Source organism: Elgaria multicarinata, chromosome 1 (genome assembly GCF_023053635.1).
Source record: "Elgaria multicarinata webbii isolate HBS135686 ecotype San Diego chromosome 1, rElgMul1.1.pri, whole genome shotgun sequence".
Taxonomy (NCBI): Eukaryota; Metazoa; Chordata; class Lepidosauria; order Squamata; family Anguidae; genus Elgaria; species Elgaria multicarinata.
This window is the reverse complement of record NC_086171.1, coordinates 93,880,903-93,896,157: the sequence shown is the minus strand read 5'-3', so window position 1 is coordinate 93,896,157 and position 15,255 is coordinate 93,880,903. Positions and strand designations below refer to the sequence as shown.

The 15,255-nt window shown below is 41.8% G+C and overlaps 1 protein-coding gene across 3 annotated transcripts in view; it reads right to left on the bottom strand.

The window, feature by feature from the left end:
- Nucleotides 1-15,255, bottom strand: part of GPATCH8 (G-patch domain containing 8) — a 171,604-nt gene that overhangs the window by 96,693 nt on the left and 59,656 nt on the right. The window contains exons 1-2 of one of the 3 annotated variants that reach the window (XM_063132934.1): nucleotides 4,462-4,489; nucleotides 2,457-2,491 (exon numbers count right to left, since the gene is read on the bottom strand). Coding sequence is in view for 1 of the 3 variants with exons in the window: in XM_063132916.1 (XP_062988986.1) it covers nucleotides 4,462-4,536 (75 nt within the window). In the remaining 2 variants the exon portion in view is untranslated. Of the gene's footprint in view, nucleotides 1-2,456; nucleotides 2,492-4,461; nucleotides 4,537-15,255 lie in introns of those variants that run through there. The other 2 variants (XM_063132916.1, XM_063132925.1) reach the window with 2 other exon arrangements.

Below are 15,255 nucleotides of genomic sequence, written 5' to 3'. Positions count from 1 at the left end.
GTACTCGGTACCGGGCTCCTCGGTACCGACGAGATTGATTTCGATGGCTTTTTCTTTCCATCTTTGCTCTTCAATTTGCTCTTTTTTCTCTGAGAGTTTTCAGCCTCAGAGTGCTCTCTCGCTCTCTTAGAGATTTTCTTTGCCGCCTTTTTTGCGGACTGAGAGGAGGATGGGGGGAACCGCTAAAGCTTCACTCCTTGTCGGAGGATTTTGGGGCATAGACTCCATCCTGTGTGGAGATGTAGAAACGCGAGCTGCTCTCGGTTTGTCTACTGCCTCCAAAGCCTTTTCCCAGAGAATAGCCCGAAGGCGATCTGCGCGGTTTTTACGTGCTTGCCTTGAGAACTTCAGGCAAAAAGCACACGACTCCACAACATGAGTCTCCCCCAAGCAGAACACGCAGAAGGAGTGCCCATCCGTTTGTGAAATCTTCTGTCCGCAGTTGGAACACTTCTTAAACAGGCCTTGGTGTGCCATAGGCACCAAGACAAGACAAATAGGAAAGAATAGAAAACTGTAGAAGTAAGAAAAAGAAGGAAAAATAGATAGATTTTTCAGCTCTGGTATAATAAGAACGCACTATACCACAGAGAAGTCTCCAAACGCTGTTGACCCACAGGCAGTTGAAGAGAACTGAGGGGATTAGGCGGGAACCCCTGAGCATGCTCAGTGGATGGTGGGGGAGGGGTTCCCGCCTAAAAATGTTTCAGCTTGAGAAGTTTCCAACCTGGCCCTGCGCAGGGGCAGAGCCCATATGTGTGATGCACAGAGACCACGAAGAAGAACATTTATTTTCTCAAAAACTTTTTAACCACAGCGTGGTCATACTAGTCTATATTTAGTTTTAATGTCCCCTACCCCTATTGGGTTTTCTCCTCCCTCCCCTGTCTGTTACAGTGATTTTAGATTGTAAGATATGGCAGATTGTCTTGTTTTGTTTTATTCTGTACAGAGCCATGAAAATAGATGGCGCTTTAAAAATAAATATTAATAATAATAATAATGACTGTTCCACCAGGTAGACTAGGGAATTCTTTAAATTCTTTAATAGTTGCCCTAGCTCCACTTTTCCCAATGAAGCAAGAAGTGGTGCAACACCTAAAAGGCTAATTTAACTCACTGGTTATAAGCAGGAGAAAGAAGAGTGTCATTATGAATTGAAAAATCAAGGTGGTCCTAAAATATTGAGGTGGGCTTTGACCTCCAAAAACTGGATTCTAATTCCTTTTCATCCAGTGGTTCGCTTGAACAATCCACTCTCAGAGTAAACTGGGATTATAGATAATCTTTCAGGATCCTGGATTATTGTGTATGAGAACTGCTGCCTAGTCACTTCTCTTGTAAGCAGGAGTGGCTAAACAAACTTTGGTTTGTGGCTTGTCTAGCATGACGTGCAAACCAAGACTTCTGACTTGTCTCTCCCACAACAAGCTGGAGAAACAACCCATGGTTTGTCACTGGATTACACTGCTTGTAAACAATACGCCGCTGTGGAGAAAAAACATAATGTATGAACCCTCCCTAAATTAGTTAACACTTGGTTCCCACTGAAATCAATGGAATTTAAAGTAAGCCATGACTAACCGATTCATTTCAAAGGTACCTATATTCAACTAACTTAACCTGGTTATCGCCAATTATGAGAACAAACATTCCAGATTTTTGTAAAAAATCACCAAGGCTAAAGTGATTGAAAAGCTTGCATAGAGATTTTAAAGTCTCCACTGACAAGGAGGGAAATTTTGAACTCAAAAACAGGTTTTTAATCTTTTGGTTTATAAAATTTTGCTGCTTATAAAATTAAGATATTTGCTTATTTTGCAGGTCTGTGGGTCAGAATCAAACATTTAGACGCCTGATTCTTTCACAGTTACTACACAGTTGCTTCCACAGTTGATTACATTACAATGAGACAGTCTTATGAGATCAAATGGGGCTTTGCTATTATCAGCTACAGAAGGGTATAGAGTCCATGCACTGAATCAGTTCCTTCTGGCATAGGCAGCAATGGGAGCCTTGTGAGCATACAGATCTGTAGATCAGAATAATCTGTCTTGTACTAAGATTGCCAGGATGCACATGATACTGTTCCAGTACTAACTATTCCATGACATTTGCACAGAGGGAAGCTGGCTTTTGCATTTCAATTGAGGTGTGTGTGTGTGTGTGTGCCTGCATACACACAGGCACACACATGCAAACAAGGCTTAATAATTCAACAGAAATAAATGCAGTTGCATAGTACCATCCTTCCCACCTGCTCTGCAGCATTATTTCATGTGTCGTCAATAACTGCCATGCCTAATTCTAGCATCATGCCAATACAGTAACACAGATACTGAATGCATTATTCACTGGACCAGAAGAATAGAAATAAGAAATGGGGGATGGGGGAGAAGAGGAGGAGAGGAAACCCTAGAAAAGAAATTAAAAATGCAGACCGTGCAAATACAAACCCATTCATGGCTGCTTAGCTAATTTGGCCCAACTGCTGTGGAAGAAAAAATGTCGAACACCCCAGGTTGTGTAAATTTCTGTGAACATCTCAACACGCACACAAATATGCACACAAACACCAATCTACTACACAAAAAAGTGTGTGTGTGTGTGTGTGTGTGTGTGTGTGTATGCATACAGGTGTGCACGTATGCGCGAGCCTGCGCACACACACACACACACACACACACACACACACACCTTCCTTCTTAATGCTACACATTTTTAAAAAGCATTCATGAATGCAATGAGACTCAAAACAGTGTGCAGTGAGTACTCTCTAGACAAAAGCATTAACAGAGTTGGGATTAACTTAAAAACTGAAGTTACTATTGAGCAGGGCCAGAGCTGTGTGTACTAATGACTGAAGTGGAGAGCAAGCAATGAGAACATAGCAGGCATTTCCCTAGCAAAAGGCAAGGAGCAAGTGCTGTATTTGCAGTAGAATTAACTCAAGGACAGGAAAATTGGCCAGGACCACGAGGGCCAAGCTGCACTGTCATTCTGATAGTATCACCAAACAAAAGTTCACATGCTTTTGCTTTCCTCTCCCAAATAACATCTTTTAGACAACCTGGTTTTGCAGCAGTGGAGAACATGAAGGACGGGCACAACCATCAAAGATGGTTAAGAAAGATTCTCGGTTCCAATGGAGTGGCCTTACATTTGGTCCTAAGAGCTGATCAACAGATATGTTCCCTCCAGTGTCTACATAATGATGACATCCTGCACAACGGTATAGGAGGGCTGTGTGCTGCCTCTAGGTGTGGGACTAGCTCAGTGTTATTCCAGTTATAAGAAGGAACTTGCCCACTGTCTAAACTCTTCTTCAGGGGCCTCAACAATCTTGGACACCATGAACAGTATGTGGACAACAGTCCTAACTGTCATGTTTGCTTATAATGCTGCTTATGCCATAAGTCTAATCATAGTGCAAAAAAGTAGGACAAGTGTGATTTGGGGGAGGGGAAGAAAGGGGAGAAGGGGCAGAGGCTTAACAAGCCCAACACTGACCAGAAGCATAATCACAGAAGATCAGAAGGCCAGGGGCCTCTATGAACCCTCAAGAATGCATGTCAAGGAAGGATGTGACATACAATCCAGAGGGCAGTACAAGAAAGAAAGTGGTTGAGAGGTTAGATATCCTTTAATCAGCTCTGAAAATTGTTGAGGGAGGGGGTTATTTAGTTTTCATTTTCACAGCATTATCAATAACTCTATGCATCCATCTCATTTCTTTTTCAACTGCTATTTCAATGAGGTTAGAGTCAAATGCAAATATTAAATACTGAAACTCAAAGACATGTTTAGGCAGCAAAAATTACAGTTATTCCATATTGGAGGGAGAAAACAACACAGAGATGTGGCATTTCAGTCAAAAACCTGAAATGCTTAAAAGGAAAAGCAAGCAAAAAATCATCACTTCTGTTATCTTTATGCAGCCTTTCCCCAGAAAGAGAGATGAACACCAATGTTTTTTAATATTGCCATAGGTAGCTATTTAAAAAAAAAACCTTTTGACTACAACTTATTTATATTGAATTCTTCCTAATGCTGGCATGTTTGTTCTGCATTCTGTTTCCCTGTGCTAACTAAAAATTAAATTAAGGAGGAACAATTTCTACAAAGCTCATAAATAAAAACAAGTTGTATATTCAATATTTGGCAAATTTAGCTATTACAAAATTACATATTACCACCTGTAATAATTACTATCTCAATCTAGTATGGTGAGTTATAGATTCTTTAAAAAGAAGGATTTTTAAAAAGCCTCTTGGATAGAGAGTGGTGACCTGCCTCATTTTCATATCAATGCAAGACATGCAAATGTATCAGCACACACCTCTGAATTACTGACTCTAAAAACAAGATCAGAAGTTGGCTAGTGGAAGGTTCTTGCATCACAGAACAGGCAAACACTACCAGGCCTGCTGAGGGCATGAGAGTAAAAAAGTGATTTCTTACCGATTCTATAGGTTTGTCTAAGGATGCCTGCTCAATCTCCAAGTGTCCTTCTTCATACTGATCAAAGTGATTACCCTGCAAAAGAAGAACCACACATTAATTCACCAATGGGCACTAAGAAATCTGCACAGTTAATGCTAAAAGGCCCATAAAAATAATTAAGGTCCATAGTTAAGGTGCTTGGCCAAGTCATGTGTGCTCGACCCTTGCCCTTCATAGCTCATTACATCAAATAAGGAGAGGATTGCTGGCCTCTTTAAGAGGTGGTAATTAGACCACTCCTGAAAAAGTCTAACCTGAACCCAAAGGACATTAACATAGGCTGATGGCTAACATCTGTTTCCTGGGCAAGGTACTTCAGTGGGTGGTTGCAGGACAACTCCAGGCACTCTTGAATGAAATGGATTATCTAGATCCATTTCAATCAGGCTTCAGGCCTGGTTTTGGAACAGAAACTAGCTTGGTTGTCCTTTGCTGGGAGAGGGGCAGGGGAGTGCGACCCTGTTGATTCTCTTAGAACTCTCAGTGGCTTTCGATACTATCGACCATGGTATCCTTCTGGATAGATTGTCTGGGTTGGGAGTTGGATGCACTGCGTTGCACTGATTCCACTCCTACTTGGATGGCCAATCCAGAAAGTGGTGCTGGGGAACTATTGCTATGTGTAAGGCATCTAGGCCATGGGGTTCTACAGGGCTCTATTTTACTCCCTATGCTGTTCAACATCTACATGAAACTGCTGGGAGAGGTCATCCGGAGATGTGGACTGAGGTGTCATCAATATGTGGATGACCCTCAGCTCTACCTTTCATTTTCATCAAACTCAGGTGAGGCAGTGGCTGTTCTTAATCAGTACTTGGGCACGGTAATGGACTGGATGTGGGCCAACAAACAGAGACTCAATCCAGACAAGACGGAGGTACCGTTAGCAGGTGGTTCATCTGTCCAGCTAGGTGATATTCAACCTGTTCTGGAGGGGGTTACATTCCCCCTAAAGGAATGGGATTGTAGTTTGGGGGTTCGCTTGGATCCAGAACTGTCACTTGAGGCACAGGAGAACTCTGTGGCAAGGAGCACCTTTTATCAGCTTAAGCTGATATACCAGCTGTGCTCTTATCTGGACAGAGATAACCTAGCTTTGATAACCTCTCGTCTGGATTACTGGGGCTGCCTATGAAAACGGTCCGGAAACTTCAGCCGGTACAAAACAGGCCAGCCAATGAGAACACATTATGCCAGTCCCTTTCCAGCTTCACTGGCTACCAGTCCAGGTCCAGGCCCAATTCAAAGTACTGGCATTACATTCAAAGCCCTAAATGGCTTGGGGCCAGGTTATCTGAAGGAACGCTTCCTCCCATATGTATCTGCCCAGACCCTAAGATCATCTTCAGGGTCCTTCTGCATGAGCCCTGCCAAAGGAAGTGAGGCAGGTGGCTACCAGGAGGAAAGCCTTCTTTGCTGTGGCACCCCAGCTGTGGAATGAGCTCCCTAGAGAGGTTTGCCTGGCACCTACGTTATATTCTTTTCGACGCCAGGTGAAGACCCTTTTATTTTCTCAGTATTTTAACAGTGTATTATCTTTTTACTTTGCTGTTTTAAATCTGTATAAATCTCTGCATTGCTGCTTGGTTTTATCTCAGTTGTGCTTTTATATTGTTCTTTTTAAAAAAATATACTGATGTTTGTTTTATAGTTTAAATTGTATTTGATGGTTTTAACTTTTGTGAACCGCCCAGAGAGCTTCAGCTATTGGGCAGTATAGAAATGCAATACATACATAAATAAATACTATCCCTGCCATTTAGAAACTCATTCCCTCACTTAATTGTGTTGTATTTCTGCATTGCATTAATCACTTCTCTGGCCTAGATACAACTCTGTGTTGTATTTCTGCTTTGCATTATCAGGGTTTGTTACTTTCATTTCACTTAGATGGAACCATCAGAGATAGCCAAGGATTCACAGGCATGTTTCAGAGGGAAAAACAATGCTCTGAGGACTCCCAGACATTTTCAGGATCTTTCCAGATCCTTAGAATAGTTTTGTCTTGCTGAGTATCTAATCAAGACAGAATCCACCACATTTTATTGTACATTAAATGCCCTGAAATGCCCCCAAGCCCAGATATTTTAAATATGAATAAAAATGTAAATTCATATTTTTATTTCACTTCAGTCTACACAGTGTATAGTCTTATTTCATTTATTTTCACAGCCATCCTATGATTGTTTTACAAACCTCAACAGGTTCTTTTACAAATGTAAGTTGACTTTTACCCATTTAGTGGTCATTTGGAAATGGGGGGAAAAGTGATGCCCTACCTAGGTCTTGACACTAGCACTACACATATACATTGTTTATATTCTATTAACCACAAGACTCAATGAAATAACACACACACACAATATATTGCTAATGCACAATTATCTGAACTGTACTCACTGAGCTTAACTTCTAAACTATGATCCCAAATTTTACTTCCAATATTCTTTATTCTGGATTTAAAGTAAATAGCAGTTATACCTATGCTTGCATCTTATGAATAAAAATTCATGCTGCAATAATCCAGTTGATCTCAGATATTTCAGCACATTTTTTCAACATTTAAGATGACTGAGTTTATTAAAAGGAAAAGTTTCAAAGCAAAGAATATGTGTTATTCTTCAGAGCTTCCCCACCCTTTCTTTACTGTTTATTCACTAACAGCCTTCATTTACCATTAATGGTTGAGCTCCTGTTTGTATGACCGGGGTTATTATTGTGAAAATTAGCATAAAAATCAAAGAATATTACAAACTGTTAAGATCAAGAATGCTAGATATTTTGGAAGGGAGTTCTTTACACAATATGCTAGTGACACAGACTCCAGAGCAGTCTGAATTCTATTAAGAATGCATGCCACAGAAGGCTAGTAAGACAGAAATGATTAGCCATGTCTGTGACTAATAAACATTCCTCCTTAGACAAATCCCCATTCTCCTTTAAGCCTCTGTTTCTTTAAAATTAGATAAAGACAGCTCCACATACAACCACCATCTCACATCTCATTTAACATGTGGCTGCATTCTTCCTCCCAGACTTACGAGGGCATGAAGGTATCAACAAATAATTTGAACAAAAGGTAATCCATGCACATGTATCTTGCAGGTTATTATTCGTATGGGGAAAGTATTGCCTATTCTAAAAGTTCAACTTAATATAGTGCAGAGTCAAATGAGAAGCCAAGCGTTCTTAAAATGACAATACGAACTAAATGTTGTTTAAATGTCTGGGGGCTATTACATGCCGGCCGCAAGGACATAGTAGAACCATCTGAGGCCCACTTGCTAGGCACTTCCAGAATAAAATCTTTGGCATCCACCAGGACTTGAACTCAAGTGTTCTTTTCTTTTCCCTATAGCCTTCAAATATTGAGTTTGTTCTGACTCTATACTGTTAGCTTCTCCCTACCCGGTGCCTGTTTACACTTCCCTGTGCCTGTTTGCATTCTCCTTCCCTCTTTATTGTTTACTACAACTTATTAGATTGTAAGCCTATGCGGCAGGGTCTTGCTATTTACTGTGTTATCTGTACAGCACCATGTACATTGATGGTGCTATATAAATAATAATAATAATAATAATAATAATAATAATAATAATAATAATAATAATAATATAGCAGGTAAATCTAGTGAGGTATCCAGAGCACAGCCTTGTCCAGTTTTCCTGGATGAGTTTCATTTGATACAGCCTGAGGACATTGACAAGGTGCTTGGACAGGTTCATGTAACCACCTCTGTATTGGATCCTTGCCCCTCTTGCCTAATAGGGACGGAACAGCCAGCTGGGCCAGAGATATTAGATTGTAAGCCTATGCGGCAGGGTCTTGCTATTTACTGTGTAATCTGTACAGCACCATGTACATTGATGGTGCTATATAAATAAATAATAATAATAATAAGTGATTAATGCTTCTCTGTGAGAGGGAGTGGTCCTGGGCCGTCTGAAAGAGGTGGTAGTGAGACCACTCCTGAAGAAATCATCCTTGGACCCGGAAAATCTTAGTAACTACAGGCTGGTGGCAAATGTTCCATTCCTGGGCAAGGTCCTTGAGCTGGTGGTTGTGGGCAGCTCCAGACACTCTTAGATGAGACTGATTAACTGGATCTATTTCAGTCAGGTTTCAGGACTGGTTTTGGCATGGAAACAGCCTTGGTTGCCCTGTATGATGGCCTATGCCGGGAGAAAGACAGGGGGAGTGTGACTCTGTTGATTCTCCTTGATCTCTCAGCGGCTTTTGACACTATCGACCATGGAATCCTTCTGGAGAATCTGGCTGAGTTAGGAGTGGGAGGTACTGTATTGCAGTGGTTCTGCTCCTACGTGGCTGGTCAGCTCCAGAAAGTGGTACTAGGGGAACATTGCTCAGCTCCGTGGATTCTCCAGTATGGGGTTCCGCAGGGGTCAGTTTTGTCCCCCATGCTGTTTAACATTTACATGAAACAGTTGGGTGTGGTCATTCAGAGTTTTGGAGTGCATTGTCATCAGTACGCTGATGACACACAGCTCTATTTCTCCTTTTCATCTTCAACAGGTGAGGCTGTGGATGTGCTGAACCAGTGCCTGGCGGCGACAATGGACTGGATGAGGGCTAATAAACAAACACAATCCATACAAGACTGAAATGCTCTTAGTGGGTGGTTCTTCTGACCAGATAGAGGGTGTTGAACCTGTTCTGGATGGGGTTGCACTCCCCCTGAAGGAGCAGGTTCATGGCTTGGGGATTCTCCTAGAACCTTCTCTGTCACTTGAGGCCCAGGTGGCCTTAGTGGCATGGAGTGCCTTCTACCAGCTTCAGTTGGTGGCCCAGCTATGCCCCTATCTGGACAGAGATAACCTAGCTTCAGTTGTCTATGCTCTGGTAACTTCCAAATTAGATTACTGCAATGTGCTCTACATGGGTCTGCCTTTGAAGACGGTTTGGAAGCTGCAGCTTGTGCAAAATGCAGTGGCCAGATTGATAACTGGAACCAGAAGGTTCGAGCGTATAAGACCGACTCTGGCCTGCTTCCATTGCCCATGATACTGCCATCTCTGCTGCCCTCTCTCTTGGAGGACTCTCTTTCTCTCACACTAGTCGCCCAGAGGGTCGGGGTGGTGGTGTGGGTCTTTTATTATCTAGTTTGTGCCAGTTCCAGCCTCTTTCCATTCCACCTTCACATTGCTTCTCCTCCTTTGAGGTACATGTGGTGAGGCTCTTCGCTCCACTGCGACTGCGGGTTGCAGTTCTGTACCGCCCCCCAGGCTCGTCCTCAAAATTTATCTCTGATTTTGATTCGTGGCTGTCCTTTTTCCTCTCTGACAACTGTCCTACTCTTATCCTGGGTGATTTCAATATTCATGTGGATGACCCTCAAGATGCTGCAGCTCTACGATTTCGCTTATTATCTTCCTCTTATGATCTTAAGCTTTGGTCTGATGCACCCACACATTCCCTTGGACACTGTCTGGATCTTGTTCTCACTCGGAATTGCTCTGTGTTGGACTTTTCTACTGCTCACTTTCCGCTGTCAGATCATCACCTAGTTTCTTTCAATATTACTCATAATCCTCCTCCTTCACGTCCCGCTTCTCGCTCTTGTCGTGACTTGCAATTTATCAATTATGAGGCTTTTTCCCAGTCTCTAGCCTCCTCCCTTCCTTCTGTCTGTTCGGCTGTCTCCTTGGACTCAGCTGTCTCCTTCTTTAATTCCTCCTTATCTTCAACTCTTGATAATCTTGCTCCATCTACAACTCGGATAGTTCGCCCTTCTCAACCCCAACCGTGGCTCACCTCTTCCCTCCGCTACCTTCGCTCTTGTTCCCGGGCAGCTGAACGCCTTTGGCGTAAGACCAGGGACCGGGCAGACTTTGTCCATTACAAATTTGTACTCTCCTCTTTCTCTTCTGCCATCTCACTGGCCAAACAGCAGTACTACTCAACGCTGATCCAGTCAAATGCTAGGCATCCTCAGCGGCTCTTTGCGTCCTTCAATTCTCTTCTGAAGCCTAATCCGCCATCTCTCCCCGCCTCTCTGTCTGCTAATAACTTTGCCTCTTTTTTCAATGCTAAAATCCAAACTATCCGCTCTGATCTGGCCAGCTCTGCTCCTCTTCCAGTTCCTGTTCCTCATCTGTCAGCTCCTCCTGCAAATTTCTCTGCGTTTCCTTCGGTCTCTGCGGATGAACTGTCTACAATACTGCGCTCTTCGAAGCCTTCCACTTGTTCTCGTGATCCGATTCCTTCTCGTGTCTTTATTAATCTTATTCCTGCTATCCTCCCTTCCTTGCTACATATTATTAATCTTTCTCTGTCCTCTGGTTCATTTCCTTCTGCTTTTAAACATGCTACAGTCTCTCCCATTCTCAAGAAACCTACTCTTGATAGGCTATCTCTGTCTAACTACCGACCTGTCTCTTTGTTGCCGTTTGTTTCAAAGATCCTGGAGCGTGCGGTCTACTCTCGTTGTCTTGACTTTCTTTCTAGTAACTCTGCTTTGGATCCATTTCAATCTGGATTCCGTCCTCTGCATTCCACCGAAACAGCCCTTACTAAGATCACCAATGATCTCCTTATTGCCAAGTCTAAAGGCCATTATTCCGTTCTTATTCTCCTTGATCTAACTGCAGCCTTTGACACGGTTGATCATGATCTTCTCTTAGATTCCCTTCATGACCTTGGATTTTGTGGCTCTGTCTATAACTGGTTTGCCTCCTATATAGCGGGTCGCTCTTTCAGCGTGTTGACTAATGGCAGCTCGTCTTCCTCCTTTCCCCTTTCAGTAGGGGTTCCGCAAGGCTCGGTGCTTGGCCCGTTGTTGTTTTCCTTATACATGTTGCCCTTGGGCAAGCTTATTCAATCTCATGGCCTCCAATATCATCTGTACGCCGATGATACACAACTATATCTGTCATCTCCGGAACTTTCTCCTGATGTTCACGATCGTATCTCGGCATGTCTTTCAGATATCTCAGCTTGGCTGCTTCATCGTCGCTTGAAGCTTAACATGGCAAAGACTGAATTGCTTGTTTTTCCTCCTAAACCTTCTCCTCATCTCTCATTCTCTCTTACTGTCAATGATGTTACGCTTACTCCGGTCAAGGAAGCTCGTAGCCTTAGCTTTATCTTCGACTCCTCGCTCTCCTTTATTCCTCATATTGAGGCAGTAGCTAAATCTTGTCGATTTTTCCTGTATAATATTGCCAGGATTCGATCATTTTTGTCTGTCTCTTCTGCCAAGACGCTTGTTCATGCACTGGTTATTTCACGGTTGGACTACTGCAACCTTCTTCTCTCTGGCCTTCCTTCTTCTCACATCAGTCCGTTGGTTTCTGTCCACCACTCTGCCGCAAAGATCATCTTCTTAGCTCGCCGCTCCGACCATGTTACTCCGCTTCTGAAATCTCTTCATTGGCTTCCAATTCACTTCAGAATCCAATATAAACTTCTCCTGTTAACCTTCAAAGCTTTTCACGGTCTAGCTCCTTCCTATCTCTCCTCTCTCATCTCACACTATTGCCCCGCTCGTGCTCTTCGCTCCTCTGATGCCATGTTTCTCGCCTGCCCAAGGGCCTCTACTTCCCTTGCTCGGCTTCGTCCATTTTCGTCTGCTGCCCCTTACGCCTGGAACACTCTTCCAGAACATTTGAGAACTACAAGTTCAACCACAGCTTTTAAAGCTCAACTAAAAACTTTTCTTTTTCCTAAAGCTTTTAAAACTTGATGTTGTGCAGACTTCTACTGCTACTTTCTACTGTTAGTTTTTCCCTACCCTGTGCCTGCTTACCCTACCCTGTACCTGTTTGCATTCTCTTCCCCTCCTTATTGTTTTACTATGATTTTATTAGATTGTAAGCCTATGCGGCAGGGTCTTGCTATTTACTGTTTTACTCTGTACAGCACCATGTACATTGATGGTGCTATATAAATAAATAATAATAATAATAATAATAATAATAATAATAATAATAATAATTGGCTGCCTGTATGTTTCTGAGCCCAATTCAAGGTGCTGGTTTTAACCTATAAAGCCTTATATGGCTTGGGACCATAATACCTGATGGAACGCCTCTCCCGTCATGAACCTACCCATACACTATGCTCAACATCTAAGGTCCTCCTCTGGTTGCCTACCCTGAGGGAAGCTCGGAGAATGGCAACAAGGGAGAGGGCCTTTTCAGTGGTGGCCCCTCAATTATGAAATGATCTCCCTGACGAGGCTCGCCTGGAGCCAACATGGTTATCTTTTCAGAATAAAACTTTTATATCTTGACAAGGGTTGCTCCTATGATAAGGTTGTTAATGACTTTTTTGTAGCAAATTTTATGCACTTTAATTTTGTATTGAGACATCTTTTCTGTGAGATTACAAATAATAGTTATTGTGTGAAAACTGGATTTTGGCTGCCATTTTCCAAGATGGAGGCCGTTACGATGATTTCCCAAGATGCCCCTATATCTCATTTTAATCTACATGGTCATAAAGGCCACCATACCAAATTTCACACTTGTATCACATTGTGCATGATTTTGCTAAGCCGCTCTACTAGTTGGGGAACATTGCTTGGCCCCATGGATTCTTCAGTATGGGGTTCCGCAGGGGTCAGTACTGTCCCCCATGGTGTTTAACATTTACATGACACCATTGGGTGTGGTCATCTGGAGTTTTCGAATATTGTGCCCGCAGTATTTAATGGGAAGTAAATGCTTTAAATTCCTCTACACTTCCAATTAGGAACTAAATTTCTTTCCTTCCGTTCCCCAGAACAGGTGAGGCCCTTATTCACAAATTTTCTAAAGCCAGTGCTTGGGCAACAAAACCAAACTATCTTCCCCACTGAGCCAAACAAAGTTATGACTACGAATGAATTGTTATAAACAGCCCTAAGAGCTTTAGCTATTGGGTGGTACAGGTCTGACTTGTCCCAAAATATTCCCCACTGCTCATCTAATCTAAACCCCTCCTCCCTATACCACCACTGGGGCTCCTCAGCTTCACCTAACAAACTGGCCCTCTGTATGGAACAGGTTGAATTTCAGAGAAAGCTACCTTCAAGATTCTGGCTTTCAATCTAAGAACATAAGAAGTGCCATGCTGGACCACACCATGGGTCCATTTAGTCCAGCAATCTGTTCACACCAGGAAACCACAAGGAAGGCACAGGTGTAACAGCACTATTCCATCCATGTTCCCCAGCAACTGGTACATATAAGATTACTGCCTCTTATACTGGAGGTAGCACATAGCCATCAGGACAAGTAGCCATTGATAGCCTTCTCCTCCAGGAATTTATCCAGCCTCCTTTTAAAGCCATGCAAGTGGCCATCACTTCATCTTGTGGTAGTGAATTCCATAGTTTAACTATACACTGTGTGAAGATCTCCTACCTAGCAACCTAAATTTGGCTTCTAGTACCTCATGACTACTCTTCCCAATGTACATCATGGCCATTGACTCCAGCCCAGCACTATGACATGACTTTCACACCAGACAGGCAATTTACCAGGAAGTCACAATGTATCTATCCAAAATTACACCAAAATTACATCCAAACTCTTCTGAGGGTTAAAAGGGTTTGGATCCCTCTCAAGGTGGTGTACATGATAAAAACCACACAAAGTAAGATAGGATAAGATAAAGTTATCACTTTCAGATCAGATTATGATGATAAAAATGATGGTACTGCCAAAATTTACATATTTATTTAACATACTACTGCAGGAAATACCAAACAAAAACTTTAAAATATGGCAAAACAAGATTAAAATATTTATATTTTAGAGTAAAAGACCACAAACTGCTAAAACATTTAGATATAGAGCTGGGCAGGAAGGAGGTTGGGGCATACCACACTTAAAAACATACCATGACACGTACCAATTAAGACATCTATTAACGATAATAAAGGAAGGAACCAAGGCACAATGGGTAGAAATAGAAAAAGAATTGATGGAGCTAAAGGAAGAAGAAATGCAGAACATTTTTCATAAAAAAAGATATAAAACAACAAATAGAAAGGAAAAGCAGTACAATCACAGGATTATTAAAAACGTGGTATTTTAAAAAAGAGAAATTGATGCCAGGGTTTTCACCACTAACCCCAATTTGGGTACATCCAGATTTTGATATTAAAAATAAAGCAGTAGATAAAAATAATTTAAAGGAAATAGGAATGATACAGATGAAATATTTTTACGAAGAGCAACGCCCTATAACACATGAAGTATGGAAGAGTAGGACACAAGATATAGAAATGTCATGGTTAACATGGGCATAAATCAGAAGTTTCATAAATAGGGGAAAGATAGTAAGACAAAATACAAAAGATCTAACAGAATGGGAAAATTTTATAGAGAACCATAAGGTAGGAGACAAAGGGTTAATAACTCAAATATACAAAATATTAATAAAACAGGAGATTAGGGGGAATAAGACAATAAAACAGACATGGCAAAGGGATACAGAAGAGGAGATAAAAGAAGAATGGGAGAATTTTTTTGAAAGATTCCCATTCAAAACACATCCACAAGAACAAAAGAAGGTGCTTTAAAATTAACTCAGAAATGCTATTGGACACCAGTTAGGCTGGCAAAAATTATCAAGACTTTGATACCCTCTTGCTGGAGAGGATGTAAGGATAATGGAACTCAAATACATATGTGGTGGGACTGTGGGAAAGTATAGAAATTTTGGGACAGGGTCTTTAGAGAAATTGAAAAAATTACTGCTCAAAAAATATATAAAAAGCCAGAATTGGCATTATTGAATATCTTT